Source organism: Oncorhynchus nerka, linkage group LG13 (assembly GCF_034236695.1).
Source record: "Oncorhynchus nerka isolate Pitt River linkage group LG13, Oner_Uvic_2.0, whole genome shotgun sequence".
In the NCBI taxonomy this organism is placed as follows: domain Eukaryota; kingdom Metazoa; phylum Chordata; class Actinopteri; order Salmoniformes; family Salmonidae; genus Oncorhynchus; species Oncorhynchus nerka.
Genome location: NC_088408.1, coordinates 41,584,108 through 41,609,354, shown reverse-complemented (window position 1 = coordinate 41,609,354; position 25,247 = coordinate 41,584,108). Strand labels below are relative to the sequence as shown.

General features: G+C 42.5%; 1 protein-coding gene across 3 annotated transcripts in view; it reads right to left on the bottom strand.

Annotated features, from left to right (window-relative positions):
- Window positions 1-25,247, bottom strand: part of adgrl2a (adhesion G protein-coupled receptor L2a) — a 199,465-nt gene that overhangs the window by 55,223 nt on the left and 118,995 nt on the right. For all 3 annotated transcript variants that reach the window (XM_029677042.2, XM_029677045.2, XM_065026429.1), the window contains exons 4-5: window positions 16,142-16,251; window positions 6,348-7,148 (exon numbers count right to left, since the gene is read on the bottom strand). In XM_029677042.2, the coding sequence (XP_029532902.2) occupies window positions 6,348-7,148; window positions 16,142-16,251 (911 nt within the window). The remainder of the gene's footprint in view (window positions 1-6,347; window positions 7,149-16,141; window positions 16,252-25,247) is intronic.

The following is a 25,247-nucleotide window of genomic DNA, read 5'->3' as shown; positions in this document are numbered from 1 at the left end:
CTGTGCCTTACACATTCAATCCCCTCTCTCTCATGGTGTTCTAGGTATGTGCACACATGTAGCACCCATTTCCATCCATTCTGTGAGCAGACCTGCATAGAATGGTAGAATGGCCTACATTTAAGAGGTACAGGAAATCATGAGATTATAGAGTTGATTGGAAAGCTGTGAATTCACCTGAAATGTGGGGTGAACTTACTTGGCCATTTGCTTATGTGTTACAGTTAATGTATTAGCACGGTTTTCTTGTATTGTGCTGTGCACTAATAAAATAACGCAACAGCAGGCCAACGTTCGGCCACATAGAGATACTGGTGAGCTAATTGGTAAATTGTGTCACTGGCGGCATGGCGCGCACCTTATAATTTACAATAAATTGGGTCATTTGAAGCCGTAAGAGCAGCACTTGCAATTTGAGGCTCGCCAGATGAAATTGCATACCAATGTATTGACATCTAAACAATTAAGAAGCCGGTGGTGAGTTGTGTGGGTCTTAATTGGCGCTCAGGGGGATTTATTCCATGAAAGCAATCAGCAATTTCATTTTACAACTCAGGATAAATAAAGGGGTTCCCCAGCTAGGACTGACCTGTGTCCCATTGAGCTTCTAGACCGAGGCCCAATGTTCATCTCTCAGTCAAAAAGCAGCTTTTTAGATGCTTACTCAGAGAATTTAGACAATCTATCTGTGCTTTGGATGCATAAACAGGCCTTATAATTGTGTGCCCGATGAGACTTCCAGTGTAATGTCTTATTTAATGTAATCATCTCACTAACAGGAGCTGATGGAGGAATACCTCTTTTTATGAGCTGTTACATGAAATCCGTAGTGGTTTAAAAAGAGCTGTGACGCCATGTGATGTAACATTGGATTAGAGTTCATACGTGAGACACATCTGGGTGTGATTGGTCATGATGGGTCAGGTGGCTGACCCATTTAACTTAGGGCTGTGATGGTCATGGTATTGTTACACTTTGTAGTTAATGTTGACACTAGATTAAATGTTTCTGACGCATATATTAATGGCACATAGGCCGTTTCCAAAACGAGAAGTTGTTTTCTAGGGGTGGTCGCTCTTTATAAGGTTATAGGGTAATTGTGCCAGCCCTATTTAACTTACACTTCCAGTCACTGCGTGTTGGATTCAACCCCATCTACTCCCACCTGTCAGCGTGATCCCACAGGCTGATTCTCTTGCGTTGACATAAACAGCATTCGCACTAGACAAGGCCCCGATCTACCAGTGTCTTAAAAAAATGTCCTTACACAACTTCATGTGATTGAATTCTGTGTTAACAAAATCTGTGATATAGTTATGTTGTAACTTGAATTTAGACACCAATAGTGAGTAATGACTTTCTAAACAGGTACATTTTATTTGATGTTGTAAGAATAGTCTAACTAGTAGGGCTGTCAAACAATAAAAAAATGTTAATCGCAGGATTTGCTTGCGATTACTCACAAATTCTGAATTTGCTCAATTTCAGCTGTAATTTAAGAAGTTTTATACAAAGAACATTACAGGAATATTGACTGTCTAAAGCAGTGGTCACCAAACTACGGCCCGCGGGCCGGATACGGCCCGTCAGCACATTTGGCCCGGCCCTCTGAACAATACCAGAGACGCTATCGAATTTTTTTCCTATTTGGCCTACAGAAAAAAAATCCTAGGCCCGGCCCTGTCAAAGAAAAAACGGAATAATGGCGAAAAGGTTAGGTAAGAGAAAAATTGATTCAGAATGCAGGGTATTTAACCTGCAGTGGACAAACAATTTTTTTTTTGTTCAATGCAAAGAAAAGGCTGTTTGTCTCATCTGTCAAGAGACGGTGGCGGTATTCAAAGAATACAATCTTCGCCGACACTATGAATCCCGTCACAAAGACAAGTACGATAGCTTGCAAGGCCAAATACGAGCAGACAAACTCTCAAAGCTAAAAAGTGGACTACTATCTCAGCAGAATACATTTGTACGCCAAGCTCAGCTGAACCAGGCATCCGTTCGGGCCAGCTTTCGGGTTGCTAAACTGATAGCAAGAAGCGGTAAGCCTTTCACTGACGGAGAGTTTGTTAAGAAATGTATGGATGCTGTCGCGGAGGAGGTGTGTCCCGAGAAGAAAGATGCATTTAATGCCGTAAGTCTGTCGGCGAGTACAATCACCAGACGCGTTGAAGAAATCGGGAGTAATGTATATGCCCAGCTGCAGCAGAAGACGAAAGAATTTGACTTTTTTTCATTAGCACTGGATGAGAGCACGGACGTGCAAGACACAGCGCAACTGCTCATTTTTATTCGTGGAGTTAGCGCAAACTTTGAGATATGCGAGGAGCTGGCAGCCCTCCAAAGTCTCAAAGTGACTACAACGGGAGAGGATATTTTTGACAAAGTGTGCCAAACCATGGAGAAGTTGGACCTGGACTGGTCAAAGCTAGCTAGCATCACGACTGACGGGGCTCCAGTGAACTACATGTTCATGCAAAAGAAATCCGTCTTTTTCAGAACCCCTTTGTTGCCGACATTGATGAAGCCCAGCCTTCATATCAGTTTGAGTTGGCTGAGTTACAGAACTGTGATGTTCTGAAAGACGCATTCAAGCCCAACAGTCTCATTGACTTCTATGCCGCCCTCCAAAACGACACATATCCAAACATCAAAAAACACGCAATGAAAATGTCCACAGTTTTTGGCAGCACGTATATCTGCGAGAAAACCTTTTCTCGCATGAAACTGCTGAAAACCCCGATGAGATCAAGATTGACAGATGAACATTTGCATCAGTGCTTGAGACTGGCTGTAACTAGAATGGAACCTGATATTCAACTTCTCACCAGCCAGATGCAGGCCCACAGTTCACACTGATGAACATACATAGGTAAGCTCACTTTTCTGACTTGAATGAGTCATTCTGAGCATAAACAAATATAATCATAATAAAATCTACTGGGATAAAATCCATCTTTACAACCATACTGGTAGTGAAATGTATTGTGCTGTGTAGGTGCTGTATCACTTAGTTCAGTTTTTCAACCTGCTTCTTTTGTGGTTTTCACAGGGAAGTTGATGAGAGAGAGCTGCAAACAGCGGTGTCTACAAGCCTACTGGAACCTACAAAAGGATTATAAGGAAGGAACACAAGAACTTTAAGAGACTGCTCATATGTGTCAGAGAGATTCTGCTCTGACAACTGAGCTGAACTTTTATCTGTTAAGATTGTGCATGGCACGACAGAAAGTTAATGTTCCATGGCTTTTTTTTCTATGAAGAACCCAGAGAGAGTTATTTAGTTATTATTTATTTCCTGTTTTTTCTGTGAAGAACTCAGAGAGGGTTATTTAGTTATTATTTATTTCATTAATAGTGTTATTATTTGTTTCCTGACTTTTTTTCTGTAAAGAACCTGGAAAGGGTTATTTGGTTATGTGTGGCTTTCTGGAAAACAATACATTTTTTAAGCTCCCCTACGATCGTCACACTTTTTCTGTTACAAACTGACACCGGCCCCCCATCAGAGAAGGGAAAAGTTATGTGGCCCTCACAGGAAAAAGTTTGGGGACCCCTGGTCTAAAGTATTGGTTAGCAAAATTAGGTAAATTGAGAAAGCACAATCTTCTCTAACCTCAATGTCAAATAGTTTTACATTGCAATGTAGACTTTAGCTGTATAGATTATGTATTTTGGATGTTCAATCATGATTGCGATTAATCATGATAAAAAATTGTGTACCCCAAAAAATGTCAAAACAAAACTCTGACAGCCCTAAAAATTGCCTGAAATTACACAGTAACAATAGTTTTTTACTGAGTTACAGTTTATATAAGGAAATCTGTCAATTACAATCAATTCATTAAGCCCTAACCTATGGATTTCACACATTTCGCACAGCCATGGATTGGCCTGGGAGAGCATAGGTCCACCAACTGGGAAGCCAGGCCCAGCCAATCAAAATGAGATTTTCCCCACAAAAGGGCTTTATTACAGAAATAAATACTCCTCAGTTTCATCAGCTGTTCAGGTAACTAGTCTCAGATGATCCCGCAGGTGAATAAGACGGATGTGGAGGTCCTGGGCCTGGCGTGGTTACACTTGGTCTGCGGTTGTGAGGCTGATTGGACATACTGCCAAATTCTCTAAAAAGACGTTGGAGGTGGCTTATGGTAGAGAATTATCATAAAATTCTCTGGCAACAGCTCTGGGGGACATTCCTGCAGTCAGCATGCCAATTGCATGCTTCCTCAAAACATGAGACATCTGAAGGCATTGTGCTATATGACAAAACTGCACATTTTAGAGTGGCTTTATTGTCCCCAGCATAAGGTGCACCTGTGTAATGATCATGTTGTTTAATCAGCTTCTTGATATGCTACACCTGTCAGGTGGATGGATTATCTTGGCAAAGGAGAAACACTCACTAACAGGGATGTAAACAAATGTGTGCACAGAATTTGAGAGAAATAAGCTTTTTGTGCATATGTTTCATTTTTGTGATTTTTTTATTTCAGATCATGAAACATGGGACCAACACTTTACATGTTGGATTCATATTTTTTGTTCAGTGTAGTTAGTGTTTAGGCCCAAGGGTATAATGTAGGTATCTTGCATCCCAGACGAGCCCCTAAATAGGCACTATGTTACAGCCCAGGTTCTCTGTGCTGTGTGAAGAGTTAAGGATGCTTGTTGGACACACGTTTGACTGAAACCAAGTCTTATTTTGTACAGCACCTTTAAAGTGCTTTCTTTTCTAAATTGGCATTCAATGTGCATTCAACATATGTGTTAATCAACTGAGCATTGCAACTCTATTCCATGAATCTGCAAAAATGGTATTGAAACCATATGTGTTTCAGTTCAATGTCTGGCTTTTATAGTCGTATAACTTGGAACTGTAACAAAAATATTGTAATACTTCTTAGATTTAACGAGGTGACAAGTGTTTTTGCTACTACCATTACCATAGCTGTATGTAAACAGAAATGTAATATACTAGCTGCCTTTCTGCTGATTGTCACCTATTTGTATTTGAGTATCTGTTAATGACAATCTATTTGCCAAATGGGAAATCGGAAAAGAAAATTACATTTTGCTTGTAATGCTGCAAATATTCAATCAAAATCCACAAATACCTCGTTATTGGCTAAAGAGACACTTTAAACAAGTTGCTCATGGACAGCAGTAAAGGGAAATGAGTGCATTTTCATCTTCCTCCCCTTGATGACTTCACTTCAATCCAGTGCACCCACTGCATACTAATTTCCCCCTAAGGGTCTGTATCTAAACTTAGGAGAAGTTATTTTGTTACACTAAAGCCTGTCTGGCTCTTACTATAGTGGGCATGTTCCACTGGTTGAACCCAATTTAGCCTCCTCAGCCCTATCAATACAAAAGTGGGCTAGCAAATACATTAATAAATATTGAGCTGTGGTAATCTGGAGGAAAGTTGCTTGACCTCCACGCTCATCGCCGACTGTATGGAGTATTACATGGATTTAGGACTCGGGGTGAGGAGGGGATTAGGGTAATTACAGTTATTATATGCTCAATGTAAAGACTATCTGGGGCCTAAGCGGCCTCATGTCAATTTTTGACAGTTAAATTAAAAACATATTCATCTGACATGACCCGAGTGATTGATCCCTTCCCCGTGTTCTCTGCCTCCTCGTCTTCCAGAAGTCACACTGTTCCTCATACTAGCCTTATATGGTGAACTTTTTTTTTTGTCATTTAGCAGACGCTCTGATCCAGAGTGACTTACAGGACCAATTAGGGTTAAGGGCCTTGATCAAGCGAACTTCAACAGATTTTTCACCCCGTCAGCTCAGGGATTTGAACCAGCAACCTTTCGGTTACTGACCCAATGCTATTAAACACTAGACTACTTGCTACCTGAACGGTGCCCGATGGGGATTAAGGGTTTCTGTACCAGGGGGAATAACACTTTGTACCTGTCCAGGAAGGTATGATTCCAGTGGTGGGGGTAAATTTCCTCTCTCTCTGGGAGAAGAGCTGGTGGCAGCAGCTACCCCCATGGGCCTGCCTTTGCACTGGGGACGTGGGGGAACGCCCGCACTGTAAACCCAAGTAAATCCCCCGATACTGATCCCTTATGAGATGGTAAGTGGGTGATGTTGTTTACTGCTGAGCAACACAACTTCACCCCGAGAAGCTTCATGCACTCCAAAGCTTCCGTAACATATCTAACACATATTCAATTCTAAATAAACAAATCTGCCATCCGTGACACTTGACACGCAGGCCGTGGAATACCAACACACTTTGTGGCAGATAAATTCGCAATGTCACAAAATGCAATTTACCAGTATTGTGCGCTGATGAAATGAGATGTTGCTTACCGTGAGCGGGATCGGGTGGTCCGAACTCCAGATTATATCTCAGGATGTAAAAATTATTCCACACGTATAGCTGGTTATCTCTGGGATTGTAATCCACAGCTGCGATATACTGGTACTGGTTGGGAAAGTGGATATCTACATACTCTCCACGGTTCTGTTTGGTATTGTAAACATAATCTATTAAGCTTTTGCTGACTTCACTCTCGTTATCTTCATATGTGGACCTCACTACGTAGAGTACTCCACAGATCATGAAGGCATTTGAGGCCGATCGCTTGTCATACGTCGTCTCCCAGGTGGCCTCGAAGCGCAGTGTGTAAGGGTTCAACTGGCTGATGACCATCATGCCATTGTTCTGCTCTGTGGCGTAGATCACCCACAGGCCGTTCTCATCCACGGCCAGGTCAATGTCCGTTTTCCCACCCCACTTGTAGGGTGACGTGTCATGATAGTTGGCGTTATTGATGATGGCCTCGCCGCTTTTGATTCGGGTCCGTATGTCAAACTTTACAATGTTGCGGGTTCTCTCCTTGTTGAAAAACACGGCCCCATCGTAGACCACAAATCCAGTGCCGTCCACCCGGTGGGGGAGCTTGTACGTGATGGTTTGCCGGGCGTTTTGGAAGTCGTCGAGGGAAGAGTACTCAATGAGTGTGTCTGTCCGGTAAGGAGTCCAAGGCATGAAGTAGATTTTGTCACCGGCTTGTAGAGGGTCTTTGCACCATGACCCGGCTTGCTGCTCCGCTTCAAAGAGAAAGGAAGGATCACCGACAGCTTTCAGGGTCCCAGGACAAACAAAAACTAGTGATGGGGGAAGAGTAAAATAAGAAACAGATTTAAGTCAACAAATCCAAGTGAAACGTATCAAAATAGCAGAAGACAATGTCAAGATATCTCTAATTTCTCCATTTTGTTTTACGGGTTGTCCAAAAAGAGAGTGGGGACAAACACACATTAAAGTGCAAAAAAGACAACTACAGCTATAACCAATGTTCACAAGCAGTATGGGGAGTTTGGTTTTGTGCATAGAAAGAAAAAAAGGAATAGGAAAGTTGTTAAGCAAATGTATAGTATATGAAGTAATAACATAACTTTCTGAAACAAAAGAAGCCTTGTCTCTTAGACATCTACTGTAGGGGAATAGAAAACAAACGAGGGGGAGAATAGAACAGAACAAAAACCAAACAAAATTCCTGTAAACAAAAAAAGCAGGCAACTAAAGTCATTTGGCAACAGACTGGAGGTTTCAATCGAGAGCAGGATTCAGCAGGTCTGAAAATGTGTATTCTGAGACATTTGCCACTTACACCACTCGTTTTTACCATATACCTGAGAGGTTTGTTGTGACAAAATGTTGCAAATTTCCTAACCATTAAAGTTACAAGTGAGCGTGTTCTTGAGGTGTTTTTGTTGTTGCTCTGAGTATGTGCATGAATCAAAGGAAAGAAGAGCAGCAAGTGGCAGGATAAGGGATGAGGAGGAAGAGGGAGGGGATAAGGGGGAGAGGGAAGGGATGAGGGATAAGGGGGAGAGGGAAGGGATAAGGGATAAGGGGGAGAGGGAAGGCATAAGGGATAAGGGGAAGAGGGAAGGCATAAGGGATAAGGGGGGAGAGGGTGCTAAGAGAGAACAGGACATTAGAACCAGTAGATTTCAAAGGGCCAGAAAACACTGTTACCATGGCATGCTATGTAGAGGGGTTTGGAAGCCAGGCAATATGAGATTGGGCTGAGTAGCAAAAGCACCCAGGAGGATGGGGGAAGAAACCCCTATGGACTCCAGCTACTACACTCTGCACTTACAGCTGTACTGCTGCTAGTGTTTTATCATTTTTTTCTTTAAATCAGTCTCACTCTCATCGTTGCAGTTTACTGACTACTGTTATATGGGGAATGTGTTTGTTGCTACTGCCTGCTATGGGGTTGGCACACCGTAGTGGGGATAGGAAGATTTACAACCATATGCCACAAAACAAGGATCTAGGGTTTGGATTGTGTCAGTTATTTACCTTTTTGCTCCACTTCTATTTTAAGCATTGGAAGAGAGAATGAAAGGGGTGCAAGGGAAAAAAGAGATTAATATGAATTAACTGTCATCTCTATGGTTACATAAGCAGTAACATATAATGACACATGGACAAAGATAGGCAGACCTATTTTGAGAAAGGAAAGAGAAACAGGAGATACAGTAAACACCATCAGACAGTGCAGACGACCCCCTATCTCGAGGGAAAGATTAAGGTTAGGACACCCAGAGAGGTCCAAATGGACAATGTATGGAGCTTTGACCAAGTGTTAAGCTTGGTTTATAGAAGGTTGGTCAACCACAGTTGGCCACAACATTGTTCATTTTATATTCAGGTCAACAGTCTGTAGGCTGCTAGTGTGATTACTGTTGTCACTTTTGATAACATATACACTATTTTGAGTTTTGATATATCTGGATGTAACCATTGGACATCAGACGATAAAATAATGTTAATGACATTGCTGTGATTTTTGATGAACGGCAATTGACCAGCAAACTATAAACCAAGTAACTCTGCTGCTAACAGAGTAAATTATTAATATCATATGTCAATCAAATATTTCCACAACAAAAACTCCAAACTCAATTTACAGATTAACGCTATTGAAAGGGAGCTGAGTCCCATAAAAGAGGAATCTGTACATTGTCCTTTTAAAAACAATCTGATCACCAGGGTCGTGTTCAGTAGGCAGAAACTGGAGATAGTTTTTTACTGAAACAGTAAACTTGGACTTGAGTAACACTGATGAGAAATATAAAGGTTCGTTTTCCGTTTTTTTTTTAATTCAGTTGCATGCCGTAAATGGACACGACCCAGGTAAATAACACAATTGCCAAACACAACACCTTCTTTGTGCTGGCAACAAATAATACAGTACTAGTTAAATAATTTGTGTCATGAAACCAGAGGACTAAAAGAGAGTTAAACAGTATGGTTCAAAAATAGAGCCTGCAGTTCACAGTTTACTGTACAATATTGCAGTGATCCAACCTTCATAGAGGCCTATTTCATTACTAACAGATTGATATAGAACCTATGATACACTGTAAGTTGGTGATTTAATATTCTTGCACCAAGGCTTCCGGGACCTGCTGAGTATGACTTTAGGCAAAACAGGTGCAAACAAAAACAAACCCTGAAGCATCTGCTGACATTTGTGGTTTATTTCCCCTCTCTCCATTGAGGAAGTAGATAATCCGTTAAAATATCTACTAAAAGTAGTGTGTTATAGTTCTAGAACAAATACAATAGTGTAGCAATGTTATGACAGTCACCATGCATTAAGTTGCAAAGTAAACATTGCACTTAATTAGTTGTGTAAATTGAGGTTAACGATAATAGTGCCATTTGACTTTTGGATTGATGGTGGATTGACTCGTTTGCTAGTTCATCGATCTGAAAATCTTATTGAATGAAACACAAGAATGCTAACCAAAAGGTGTAAATAGTGTTAAGTGTTACATACGGTGATATGTTTTCATACGGTGATATGTTTTCATATAAAGACAGCCTATTAGTACTCTAAATCAAGAATATAATACAAATTCAATGTCACAATGGGACATTGAGTAGAAAAACCAATCAATATCAATAGCAGAGATTTCATGAGGCCGTCCATTTAATCAGATAGAATATAAATGATGCTTTTATAGTATAATACATACTATTTTACTGTTCTAAAATATATCCCTCGAGTGTGTGGAAAAGAGTGAAAAGAGAAAGAAAGAAAAAGGAGAGAAAGAGGGAGAGGCATAAGCAAGCCCTCCACTCTGCAAAAATGCAAGTGATTCAAGTGTGAGGAAGGCATGGTTAAGAAGGAGCAGAGTTCTGGCTACCTACAAGATTAAATGGCAGAGATGCAAACAAATTAACAGACAGCAGAAATTCTCAGACACAGCCAGCCAGATACAAATTGAAGAAGACGGAAATCTGAAAAAGGAGAGGAGACAAGATGGAAGACCTGAGCAGACATTAGTGTAAAACTAAAAAGGTCACCAGAAACTGGTCAGTAGAGGAACATAATAAGAGTCAGGGAGCCAAGGAAGTCTCCTGCAGATTGCACAAGGGAAGAAGAGAAGTGAATAACATTTAAAAGAGCAGCATTACAAAAACAAGATAGCACCAAAACCCTGTCCTCATTATCACCAAACATAGCAGTAAAGGGGTCCCTGTTCACTTATTTTAAGGTATACACCTATAAATAACATGAATGTTCTGTCTTTATATAATCATTACTCTACTTTAACCTTGACTAAGAACAAACCTCTCTATTTGCTGCAGACAGAAGCTCCTTTGATTTGCATGTAATGTACTTTCTGGAGTGACTAGACTGGTGTATTGGCTGCAATCCATGGCCTCAGAAGCCTGCTGACCACTATGTAGACTCAATCAGTGGCTCCCGTCTCGTCCAGAGGGCAAGACATTCAATTGGATTAAATTGGGGGATAATGCAAATTCTAAATAATATAATTGAGCAAAGCAAACTACGCTACTAATGTCAGCAAATGTAAAGAGTAAAGTTCTCAAATGTAAATGTGATGGAACATAAGCTGAAGCATTATGCCTATTTTCTTTGCCTGAATAAAATACTTATGTCTGTTTCTATATTGTACAGTTTTGGAGGATAGCTATGATAGCTCCAAGTCTCCGACCACTACCTTGTATCCTTTTCCCTCTTGCTCTCATCCAACACTTCCCCCACTGCCCCTACTCGGATGGTATCGCGCCGTCCCAATCTTCGCTCTCTCTCCCCCGCTACTCTCTCCTCTTCCATCCTATCATCTCTTCCCTCTGCTCAAACCTTCTCCAACCTATCTCCTGATTCTGCCTCCTCAACCCTCCTCTCCTCCCTTTCTGCATCCCTTGATTCTCTATGTCCCCTATCCTCCAGGCCGGCTCGGTCCTCCCCTCCTGCTCCGTGGCTCGACGACTCATTGCGAGCTCACAGAACAGGGCTCCGGGCAGCCGAGAGGAAATGGAGGAAAACTTTGGCATCCTTTCACTCCCTCCTCTCTACATTTTCCTCTTCTGTCTCTGCTGCTAAAGCCACTTTCTACCACTCTAAAGTCCAAGCATCTGCCTCTAACCCTAGGAAGCTCTTTGCCACCTTCTCCTCCCTCCTGAATCCTCCTCCCCTCCCCCTCCTCCCTCTCTGCAGATGACTTCGTCAACCATTTTGAAAAGAAGGTCGACGACATCCGATCCTCGTTTGCTAAGTCAAACGACACCGCTGGTTCTGCTCACACTGCCCTACCCTGTGCTCTGACCTCTTTCTCCCCTCTCTCTCCAGATGAAATCTCGCGTCTTGTGACGGCCGCACCAGACCATTTCCGGAGACCTTCTCCCTTACCTCACCTCGCTCATCAACTCATCCCTGACCGCTGGCTACGTCCCTTCTGTCTTCAAGAGAGCGAGAGTTGCACCCCTTCTGAAAAAACCTACACTCGATCCCTCCGATGTCAACAACTACAGACCAGTATCCCTTCTTTCTTTTCTCTCCAAAACTCTTGAACGTGCCGTCCTTGGCCAGCTCTCCCGCTATCTCTCAGAATGACCTTCTTGATCCAAATCAGTCAGGTTTCAAGACTAGTCATTCAACTGAGACTGCTCTTCTCTGTATCACGGAGGCCCTCCGCACTGCTAAAGCTAACTCTCTCTCTCTGCTCTCATCCTTCTAGACCTATCGGCTGCCTTCGATACTGTGAACCATCAGATCCTCCTCTCCACCCTCTCCGAGTTGGGCATCTCCCGGCGCGGCCCACGCTTGGATTGCGTCCTACCTGACAGGTCGCTCCTACCAGGTGGCGTGGCGAGATCTGTCTCCTCACCACGCGCTCTCACCACTGGCGTCCCCCAGGGCTCTGTTCTAGGCCCTCTCCTATTCTCGCTATACACCAAGTCACTTGGCTCTGTCATAACCTCACATGGTCTCTCCTATCATTGCTATGCAGACGACACACAATTAATCTTCTCCTTTCCCCCTTCTGATGACCAGATGGCGAACGCATCTCTGCATGTCTGGCAGACATATCAGTGTGGATGACGGATCACCACCTCAAGCTGAACCTCGGCAAGACGGAGCTGCTCTTCCTCCCGGGGAAGGACTGCCCGTTCCATGATCTCGCCATCAATAAAGGTTGACAACTCCATTGTGTCCTCCTCTCAGAGCGCTAAGAACCTTGGCGTGATCCTGGACAACACCCTGTCGTTCTCAACTAACATCAAGGCGGTGGCCCGTTCTTGTAGGTTCATGCTCTACAACATCCGCAGAGTACGACCCTGCCTCACACAGGAAGCAGCGCAGGTCCTAATCCAGGCACTTGTCATCTCCCGTCTGGATTACTGCAACTCGCTGTTGGCTGGGCTCCCTGCCTGTGCCATTAAACCCCTACAACTCATCCAGAACGCCGCAGCCCGTCTGGTGTTCAACCTTCCCAAGTTCTCTCACGTCACCCCGCTCCTCCGCTCTCTCCACTGGCTTCCAGTTGAAGCTCGCATCCGCTACAAGACCATGGTGCTTGCCTACGGAGCTGTGAGGGGAACGGCACCTCAGTACCTCCAGGCTCTGATCAGGCCCTACACCCAAACAAGGGCACTGCGTTCATCCACCTCTGGCCTGCTCGCCTCCCTACCACTGAGGAAGTACAGTTCCCGCGCAGCCCAGTCAAAACTGTTCGCTGCTCTGGCCCCCAATGGTGGAACAAACTCCCTCACGACGCCAGGACAGCGGAGTCAATCACCACCTTCCGGAGACACCTGAAACCCCACCTCTTTCAGGAATACCTAGGATAGGATAAAGTAATCCTTCTCACCCCCCTTAAAAGATTTAGATGCACTATTGTAAAGTGGCTGTTCCACTGGATGTCTTAAGGTGAACGCACCAATTTGTAAGTCGCTCTGGATAAGAGCGTCTGCTAAATGACTTAAATGTAAATGTAAATAGCAGACGATGACATAAAACAAAACGAGGTCTGACTGCTTTGGAATCCTGTTAACATATGTTTGCATGCCTCTGCATTTTTACAAGGTGCCGTAGAAGCAGTCGTGGCAGATTTTGTCTCGCTGCTTCGATGCAGAATGCAAAGAATGGTGTTAATGAAGACTTGTATGTCACTTTTATATCGTCCTGGCAATTAACACAGGCAATTCAGAGGGCTACAAGATGCCAGGTTTAAGGCCCAACCCACATCCACAGACTAAACACAGAGATAATGGGGCCTAATGAGGATAGCTCTTGACATGAACCAAATAAGAACAAGAGGTAGATTTATGGAAATAGAGGTTATACAGACCCAGGTATTTTAACCATGTATATGGTGGAAATATAGGTTTTTGTTGGTATGTGCTACTTTGAAAGATCCAAGATGTATCGAAGATGGACCAGTTCAATTTGAAGGCTTGTTAAAGAAAAATAAATAAATTACACAGCATATTACATCAAACCAGTGGTAAAGGTAAAATGTGTTGGATATATTCTGAAGTAAGATTGTCAGTTATGTTGCAGAGGCTCTAGAAGCCTTGCTTTAGTCTAGAATGATGATGCATATGTCTACTGGTCTTCTTCACTCATCTCACTTGTGGATTGGCTTAATAGGGGTTTAATATGTTGACTTGAAAAATATCTTTCCTAGGACCTCTCTAAGGGCCATATTTATTAATAGTTTGAACAAGGTCAACGTTTTTAATCAAAATATCTTCATGTTCTCCATATGATTTGCTCCCTCTGGTAAAAGTGGTAATATCTCTGCACATATGCAAAAGCTTACTAAATATTGCCCAATGAAGGCAACTCTAGGCTCGAGACAAATGTGATACTTCAGAGTTTAAAGACAGTCTTAAGGGTAGTCACTGGTCACTGGTTGGGTGCTTGTGTGAGGAAAGACAAGGGGTTGGTGGGGGAAACAAAACCAAACACAGCAATGCCCCATGGGACACAGTCTACAACAGCACTGGGTGGTCTAGCTGGGTGGGGGAACACTAAAAAAAGGTCTGTACGGAGGGGGGGGGGACACACACTAAGAACTTACCAGGGCAGTTGATATACGACACATTCTGTATCCTCGGTCCTATTTTGGGCGGACATGGACCTTTACGGAAATTAAGAAGCAAAAAGATGGCGCTACATGCATGGACTATGGATCAACCAAAGAGTATAGAGAGGTTTGCTTGGGATGTTTTACAAAAATCTACCTATAGCTGGGATTCAACAACCTCGTAGTTCCTTTGACATGTTCCGAGGGAAGTTTGTCTGCTTCCTTAGCACAAGAAGGGACAGGAACCCCCCCCAAAAAAATATTGAGGGTGTCTAGGTGGACCTTGGGGCTAATCCTATGATTAAGGTCTCAAGCAAAACAGCAAGAGATGGATCGATAGTTTCCTTATAACTTTGAGACAAGCAGAGAAAGATCCTGGAAAACAATACTGGGAGAGGGATTTTCAGCTAAAAATAATGAATTATGGTGTGCTTTCGTACTTTAATCCTATTTCTCATTATTACATAGTTCATTGATAATCTCGGGTCTTAAAACCTTGGAGAGGTCAAACTTTAACTTGTGATGAGGTTCATATTCTAATGTTGTTCACTTAGCTATTCGTATGAACATTCTACGGAGAATGGTTAGAGCAGGAACCCTGGCTTTGGGTCGTATAGACTATAATTATTCCAGATGCTCTCAGACGCTCTGAAATCATTTGATTAAATGGTCAAATCTACACGATGTACATGTTAGTAGGTTGAGCTCACAAACATATTAACAGCTAAAATAGAATTGTAAAGCTGCTAGTAGAGCTGGATCATGCTCAAATCATTGAAAGGGAAAATCCCTTTACTCTTTTAAGTATTTTTTTCATTAGTCCACTGTTGATACAGTCCCAAAAACGTTTTGTATGTCAACAGTCACGTTTTTAAGATATTGGACTTTCAAGAAGCAAAGTATCACCAGCCACATCATCATGACTATATCAACAGTGGAGTAATGAAAAAATGACAAATATTGTTATGAGTGGATTTTCCCTTTCTTTTGAATTCCTGGCAATTCATTGTACTTGCATATCAACAACATTATTAGGACAATGTTTCAGACAAGGGGTATGTATAGATTATTTTGGAGCTAAGCCACAATGAATATTTTAGCATCCAAGTGACAAGAGACAAATGTTAATCCTATAATTTTGTGTGATACATCACCTTGTTGAATTATCTAATTGGAGACATTCTGTTTTCCTTCATACGAAACATCTGTTGACAGATCTCAACACCTGTTGTTCAGAAACTACATAGAACCATTGCAATGAGCAGTGGTGATTATTTTGCTGATATCAATCCTAGGTATGCATTCCAAAGTGCACCCTATTCCCTATATACTGTAGTGCACGACTTTTGACCAGTGCCCTATGGAGCCCTGGTCAAAAGTAGTGTACAAAAAAGGGAATAGGGTGTTGTATCTGAGGGATGACTAGATCACACCTTTAATTGTATTACTTTAATATATCCCTCCACTAACATCGTCATATATTTAAAAATGACCTCAGCACGGTCCATTGACAAATGGTGTAGAGATAAAACATTGTATATAGATCCTCCCTAGGAACCAATACTTATGCAAATAATTTGAATTTATCTTGCATTAGAGTGTAAAGAGAGATACATTATCAGAGTATATAGAGGGATACAGGGAGGGATCGAGAAAGTGAGAAAAATTATAGAAAGAGAGCCAGAGAAGAGGACAGAGAACTGTTAAATGCATGATGGAAAGTTCATACTTACTGTAGGGAACACACTCATACTGGACCTCCAGATATTTGTAGGTCCCTGGACAGGGGTCTGGGAAGACATCAGAACCTGTGATCACTATGCACTGGGTTCGATTGTTGCACCTGGAGGAAAACAAGAGAGAAGCCATTAATAAAAGGCAGCTTTCCTTAACAATCTTCACACTAGTAATACAGTACAGTTATTGTTGTTATAATAATCAATAAGTGCAGACAAAGAAAATGGCATCCTATGCTAGGAGCAAATGCATTGTTACGTTCCTTGTCAATAGTTCAAACTTGACTTTAAAAGAGGCAAGAAAAAAAACAATGCGTGCGGCAATTGCAAAAATCGCTGAAGTTGGAGACTGACATCTCCCTCACTAACTTTAAGCATCAGCTATCTGAGCAGCTAACCGATCGCTGAAGCTGTACATAGCCCATCTGTAAATAGCCCACCCAACTACCTACCTCATCCCATATTGTTTTTATTTTTTTGCACACCAGTATTTCTACTTGCACATCATCATCTGCTCATCTACCAATTCAGTGTTAATATACTCAATTGTAATTACTTCGCTACTATGGCCTATTTATTGCCTTACCTCCGTACTCCATTTGCACACACTGTATATAGATTGTTCTATTGTGTTATTGCATTTTTATGAATATAATGGTATTTTATTAATCCATTTAGCGCTGCTATTCAGTTATAACAATGTTATACCCAAGGTCAATACATTCTGTTTTGATGCTTGGGCATTGTATCCATTACTCAATAACATTGTGTGTTTCTATCAGCAGGGGTGGTTGACAATGTAATTGTGTTCACAGTAAAGGGCATATGCAGTGCATATATATCTCTCTCCAAAAAATCTTGATATTTAACAAAAATCGTGTTTGTTTCATCTGAGTGGATACACTGATCGACAGATACCCAGCAAAAATAATGACAAAATCTCTAGTTTCACATAACATTTCCTCTGCAGAATGTACTGTATGTGTCATTGTGCCGCAGTATCATTTGTGTTGGCCACACCGTGACTTTTAAGGAGACAATTTTGACAACAGTATCTTCCCCCCTATTTTCTGAACAGATATACGTTACAAACATTTTAATTGAACAATAAGTGTTTTGTGGTTCCAGGGAATTGCAGGTGGCCACCCCTTGCTACCTACGAATCATGATAAATACATCAATACCCTGAGCTGGCCATCTTGCCGATGGAGACTATCTGCAGCGCATAGTTCTTAAATCAATAGACCTGTTCTGCTGATTTAGCAATAACATTTGTTTCTCTTTTCACAAACCAGTGCCCACATTTACAATAGATCATTGGAAATATATGACAGTTTGTTGGGTAAATATTTATTTATTTAGGTTTGACTCTTCCTGCCTCGTTTTAAAAAGGCATCCTCAGTGCCCGGTCATTGATTCTAAGTCGTTAGCATAGTCATGCTAGCCTATGGTTACCATAGATATGCAGTGCATATGTAGACAGAACTTTTAGATAAAACTTGACAAAATCTTTATCTTAAGGATCTCTTCCAACTTTCTGCAGTGTAAAATCCACTGACTTGTACAAACAATCCAGTGTTAAAATGAAAAGCCCACTAAATCATGATAACATTAGGGAGCTGAATTAGACATTAGATGTTTCCTGACCGGGCCTGAAGGCAATTAATAAGTCCCCTTTCTTTTTTTCCACCTTCCCCAGTCAGCATCTATGACAATTAATATAATTCACTACTCTATTTTCTTCAAATACTTACAAGGAGCAAATGTTTACTTTGTCAAAGGTAAAATGTAATTTGTTATGCTTTTGGCATTAGTAAAAGCAGTTGTAGCTCAGTGTAAAATCCAATTTAGACAGTGTCACGAAACAAAACGCAAGCTGTATATTCCCAATGGTCACATGCACAAGAGTGTGAGAGAGAGAGAGAGAGAGAGAGAGAGAGAGAGGGGGAGAGGGAGAGAGAACAACCAGAGAGGGAGAGGGAGAGAGAACGACCAGAGAGGTGTCTCATAAGGGACTTTACTTTATTAACGACCTTCATGTGTGATAACAGATGAGAAAATCAGCATATTTGTTCATATAAATTAGTTACAGCCTCCCGAGTGGCGCAGTGGTCTAAGGCACTGCATCGCAGTGCTAGCTGTGCCACTAGAGATTCTGGGTTCGAGTCCAGGCTCTGTCGCAGCCGGCCGCGACCGGGACACCCATGGGGCGGCGCGCAATTGGCCTAGCGTCATCCAGGTTGGGGTGTTTTGGCCGACAGGGATATCCTTGTCCCATCGCGCACTAGCGATTCCTGTGGCGGGCCGGGTGTAGTGCACGCTGACACGGTCACCAGGTGTACAGTGTTTCCTCTGACACATTGGTGCGGCTGGCTTACAGGTTAAGTGGGCATTGTGTCAAGAAGCAGCTTGGTTGGGTTGTGTTTTGGAGGACATACGGTTCACGACCTTCTCCTCTCCCGAGTCGGTACGGGAGTTGCAGCAATGAGACAAGACTAACTACCAATTGGGGAGAAGAAAGGGAAAAAAATATATATAATAATAAAAGGAATTAATTAAGATTCTGGAAACACACCTCATTCTGAGCCCTTAATGTAGCGCTCTGCTGTCTTGCAGGTTGCATTTCTTGAGTCTGCAGTGTGTCAACATTTTCCATATTTTATGTGGTGACTTTGATAATCCTGTTTTTTTATGCATAAGCATATCATGCAAAACTAATATGAATTACAGCTGGCTCCAACTCAAAAGAAACTGCTGAAAGAATGGAGAATTAACATCTGTCTTGTTACGTGTATAACTAAATAACCACTACAAAGATTCATGAATCTAACAATAATCTAGGTGTATCATGTAGGAAGGAAAGCATTAGACAAAGAAAATGTTCCCAAATATCCCTAACCATATCTCTCAATGTTAGCATTTGCATTGATGGGACATTGAGATATCCAGGATTGCCCTAATTTTACAGCTGGAGAGTAGGACCTGGCTCTATAGGAGTATCTATGGGAGTCTGTGACTTTGTCTCATTTGTGAGTCGGTGAACTCTTTAAAAATATATATATATTTTTTTCACCTTTATTTAACCAGGTTAGCTAGTTGAGAACACATTTTCATTTACAACTGCGACCTGGCCAAGATAAAGCAAAGCAGTGCGACACAAACAAAAACACAGAGTTACACATGGAATAAACAAGCGTACAGTCAATAACACAATAGAAAAAAGAAAGTCTATATACAGTGTGTGCAAATGGTGTGAGGAGGTAAGGCAATAAATAGGCCATAGTAGCGAAGTAATTACAATTTATCAGATTAACACTGGAGTGATAGATAAGCAGATGATGATGTGCAAGTAGAAATACTGGTGTGCAAAAGAGCAGAAAAGTAAATAAAAACAGGAACATGGGAAGAAATTAAACTCCCTTCTACTTTCACATCCTCAGTCTTCAATATAGTGGCTTTTCAATCAGAGCGATAACATTCCAACTCTAATCCCTTCACATCCCTGACCTTTTGGGAGAGCCAGACATCAGCACAATTAGATCGCCGTAGAACACTGCATGGATCTGATGCAAATCTACTTTTGAAATGAGCACTTGGGCTGACAGCAGGAAGTGTCTGATAAGATGCCAACAAAGTGTAACTGATAGCACTCGTAATACCATGTACCCACATGAAATTTAACCTTTCACATTTTGATCATAAAGCATGTCAAAGGAATAATTGGACAAAGAGATAAGGGGCTAATTGAATAATAAATGAAAAGGATCATGTAATTCCCATTTCCACAAAGAAATACAGTGGGGTCCGAAATGATTGACACCCTTGATAAAGATTACCAATAATGACTGTATCAAATAAATAATAACAATACTGAGCTATATTGTATGCTCCCAAAAATTTGGAAATTCAATATTTTTTTATAATAATACATTTTTTCTTTCTCAAAGTTAGGGGGCAAAATTATTGACACTCCTAAATTCTTATAAATAAAGTTGTCAAAAGTATAGTATTTGGTTCCATATTCCTAACACAAAATGACTAAATCAAGCTTGTGACTCTACAAACTTGGATGCATTTGCAGGTTATTTTGGTTGTGTTACAGATTATATCACGTTTATTATCATGTTTATTACAGCAACAGGGGCAGGCAAACGACAAGAAACAGGAGACAAAGGGCTGTGAGACTTGGGTTTACATCTAGAAGTATACAGAGGGTACGGAGCAACAGAGAACAAACAGCAGAAGGGCTAATGACTTTGGAGCAGGAGGGGAAAGGTCTCGGTTTCCAGGGGTGTAGCAGCGGGGCTATAGCGGCGTGCCAGCACATCCGGCTTAACATCCTTGGGTACAGGTCGGTGTTGCGGAAGCGAAGTGGCCCGGGCCTGAAACCCTCCCAGAGGTCGTGGCACTTCACGGGAATGGCAGAGAGGTTCGGGGCAATTTCCAAGCCCCCAGGAAGACGTCCCGGGGCTGGCAGAGCCGATTTCAAGAAATGAGCATGGCACAAAAGGCTCCAGCTGACGATGGCACCAGTAGACCAGTCAATCGAGGGATTGTGTCGCTGGAGCCAAGAGAATCCCAATACCGCAGGTACCTGCGGAGACTCAATTAGCAGGAATTGGATCGCCGTGCTGTGGTTCCGCGACACACATAGGTCGATGGGGGTGGGTGATCCGGCCTATAGAGCGGTCGTCCAACGCTCTGACATTCATGGGAATGGAGTTGAGCTCGGACGCCAGAGTAACATCCATAAGAGTCTTATCGGCCCCCAAGTCGATGAGTATCTGGAGAGACTTTGACTGGTCGCTCCCACCGCAGGGTGGCATAGAGAGGGGGGCGAGTAAGGGGAGAAGCAAAATTATCCTGAGGACCAACCAGAGTACTCATTCCTACCAATGAGCTAGGTCTCTTGAAGGGACAAGTAGACACATAATGACCGGCAGTACCGCAATACAGACAACTCTGGGTGTTAAGTCTGCGTATGCATTCAGTTGGAGACAGCCTAGCCCTGCCGAGCTGCATCGGCTAGGGAAGAGGTAAATCGGCAGGCTTCATGGGCTCATGGAGGAACTCGGATAAGCTCGGGTCCCCTCGGGACTTCCCGGAGTTCATCAAATGCAAGGTGGGATCCTTCAAAAAGCAATTGGGACCACAATCAGACCTCTTCTCCCTCCTACGTTCCCGTAGCCGACCATCAATCCGGACGGTTAAAGTGATGAGTGAGTCAAGAACCGTCGATAGTTCCCGGGTTGCAAGCTCGTCCTTTACTTCCTCCGATAATCCGTGCAGGAACATGTCGAACAGCGCTTCCGGGCTCCAGGCACCCTCCGCTCCTAGCGTGCGGAAATCAACTGCATCGTCTGTCACACTGAGGGAGCCCTGCCGAAGCTGGAGTAACTTCCGGGCAGCCTCTCTCCCGGACACCGGAGCCTCGAAAACTTCTCACCTCCGCCACAAATACCTCCAGACTGAGACAGACGATGGATTGTTGCTCCCACACCACCGTGGCCCAGGCGAGTGCCCTCCTGGACATCAGCGTAGTAATGTACGCTATCCGAGGGGAACAAAGAAGGCTGCAGCTCGAAAATGAGGGAGCACTGGGAGAGAAAGACGTGGCAGGTTCTGGAATCTCCATCGTAGCGCTCTGGGGGAGGTAAGCGGGGTTCCCAGGAAATCATGGTGATGGCGTTGCTACCAGTCGGGTTACTGAGGGGCTGGGAGGTTATTGTTGTTGTAGCCTGCCTAGTAGGCAACCCACAGAATTGCTCCCGCAACGGTCCAATTCTGGGTCATGACGTTTGGCCACGTCCTGGAACCCTTCCATCAGACCATGAAGCAACTCCTCGTGTTTACCAATGACGGCTCATTGGGAGAAGATGGCGTTGCGGAGCTGGTCCAAGTCTGCTGGATCAGTCATGGCCAGTTCGTACTATCACGTTTCAGGTAAGACCCAAGTGCAGACTGTGTTGAAGTAACAATGTTTATTACAGCAACAGGGGCAGGCAAAAGACAGGTCAAGGGAGATAATCCAGAGTAGAGGCAAAGGCACAGGACGACAGGCAGGCTCAGGGTCAGAATCAGGCAGAGTGGTCAGACAGGCGGGCTCAGAGTTAGGACAGGCAAAGGTCAAAACCAGGAGAGCGAGAAAAAAAGCAGACTGAGGAAAAGCAGGAGCTGAGACAAAACGCTGGTTGACTTGACAAACAAGACGAACTGGCAACAGACAAACAGAGAACACAGGTATAAGTACCCAGGGGATAATGGGGAAGATGGGTGACACTTGAAGGGGGGTGGAGATATTATTTGATCAATTAAATTAATTAAATTCTAAATAATGTATTCTGTCATTTTGGAGTCATTTTTATTATAACTAAGAATAGAATAACACTTCTAAATTAATGAGGATGCTACCATGATTACGGATAATCCTGATTGAATCGTGAATAAAGATGAGTGAGACAGTAACAGAGGGTCAAAGTTCATACTCTCAAGACATGCTAACCTCTCAGCATTACCAATAACAGTGGAGGTTAGCATGTAGTAGCTTCCATTAGCGAGTTTATGAGCAAACAACTGACAATGAGACCACAGACAATAACTTTCATTTAGCCCATAAGAGAAAGGCGATGTGACTGAGTGAAGCGCCGCGTAAAAGAGGACAATTTACTTCGCGGAACTTCCACTTTCAATTACTTCCACATTTATTTAGAGTGTTAAACTCTGAGTGACACGTCTAGCTCCATTTAATCTGAAATGCTGATCAGGATCGCAGCGCAATTATCAAGGCAGACATGCCACTCTAGGGGGTGTGGCCATTTACAAAATCAAAAGAATTCACCGCCACAAAAATGTAGAAAGGGTAGCATTGGAAAACAAAAACAGCACACTCAGTCATCCCTGATACCAGGAAATGTTGACCTATTTTCAACTGCCAAGGTTGGTTTACTGGTTTAACAAGTTTTTATGTGAAATAGGTTGTTAAAAATGAACTGTTAGCAGTGGGTGGGGGTGGAGTGGGGGATATCTAAATCAGTATGTTGCCTTGCAATCTAAACATACTGTCGTCAAACTGTCATCCTGGCTACAGATTACTGTATCTAGGGCTTACAGAAGAACAAAATGAGAGGCCTCGTATTAAGCAGCACTCTCCTCCAATAGTCGATATTGACAATCAATTCTTCCAGAGGCCATCATATATTCATACTGGTCCAGCTGAATGATAAATTTGTACCGATCCAGCTGAATTCAAAAGGAACATTTATCTGACCATTTGAGTTCAATCAGTCATTACAGCAAATATCTCTCTCTCTCTCTCTCTTTTGTTTCATTTGACTAGTTAAGTCTAGTTGAAGCTATTGAATTGAGGTCCATTTCCTGGTTTTGGAGGCATATGAAATCTTAATCTGGACTTCTTTAAATAAATACTAACACCATATGTACAGAAGGGGAAGTACAAGGCTGTGTGCTGTCAGGCGGCAGAGATGGAGGTCCTTGGAGAGCCCTGCAAGCACTTCTGTCACTGATATAAATAGTGTAAGCACAGAGCATTATTCAATGCTCAGGATCAAAACCTGATGGACATTTTTCCTTTGGCCTTGTTTGCCTTTCTAAGAACCTAATGGCTACTTGAAACATTATCATGATTACATTATCCTGAAAAATTACAAGTGATAGTTTGTAAAAATGTTCACAGCAGTAACAGGGCTGGTTGAAAAGTAAAATCCAGACAAAAACATATGCTACAATTTGATACAATTATCCCAGCCCTCATTAGAGACCCATTTACATTGATCATTCTCGCTATTGATACGTTCACCCAAAACACATGATCCACAGACCAGACAGGACTAGGCCTTGTCATGTTACAGTGATCAATGACCCTGTTATTGAAATCTTACAATAAACCTCATTAGTCTAAAAGAAATCCATACAAATGTGGGCCAATTAGTCATCTTTCATTTCAGAATCGGGTGTACACAGCGGATTGATACAGTCATAATGTACAAGGCAGGGCCGGATTAATGCAGGGGCTTACCCTTCAAGTTAGTGGATTCTGCTATTTCAGCCACACCCGTTGCTCACAGCCATGCAATCTCCCTAGAGAAACATTAGCAGAAGAACGGCCCGTACTGAAGAGCTCAGTGACTTTCAACGTGGCATCGTCATAGAATGCCACTTTCCCAACAAGTCAGTTCGTCAAATTTCTGCCTTGCTAGAGCAGCCCTGGTCAACTGTAAGTGCTGTTATTGTGAAGTGGAAACGTCTAGAAGCAACAACGGCTCAGCAAAGAAGTCGTAGGCCTCACAAGCTCACAGAACGGGACCGCAAAGCAACGTCAACACAATAACTGTTCGTCGGGAGCTTCATGAAATGGTTTCCATGGCCGAGCAGCCGCAAACAACCCTAAGATCACCATGCACAATGCCAAGCGTCGGCTGGAGTGGTGTAAAGCTAGCCAACATTGGACTCTTGAGCACGTTCTCTGGAGTGATGAATCACACTACACCATCTAGCAGTCCGACGAACAAATCTGGGTTTGGCAGATGCCAGGAGAACGCTAGCCTGCCTAAATGCAGAGTGCCAACTGTAAAGTTTGGTGGAAGATAAATAATGGTCTGGGGTTGTTTTTCAAGGTTTGGGCTAGGCCCCTTAGATCAGCTTTAATACTGCAGATATATGTGGCTTCCATCAATGTAATTGTCTGCATAATTTCCAATCCACCATATTTTGTTGTAAATATACACTAACGTTCAAAAGTTTGAAGTCACTTAGAAATGTCAGTGTTTTTGAAAGAAAAGCTCATTTTTGTCCATTAAAATAACATCAAATTGATCAGAAATACAGTGTAGACATTGTTAATGATGTAAATTACTATTGTAGCTGGAAATGTTTTTATGAAATATCTACATATGTGTAAAGAGGCATACTTTCAGCAACCATCAATGGCCATCAATGGCACGTGTTCCAATGGCACGTTGTGTTAGCTAATCCAAGTTTATCATTTTAAAAGGCTAATTGACAATTAGAAAACCCTTTTGCAATTATGTTAGCAATTAACTGGCCTTCTTTAGACTAGTCGAGTATCTGGAGCATCAGCATTTAT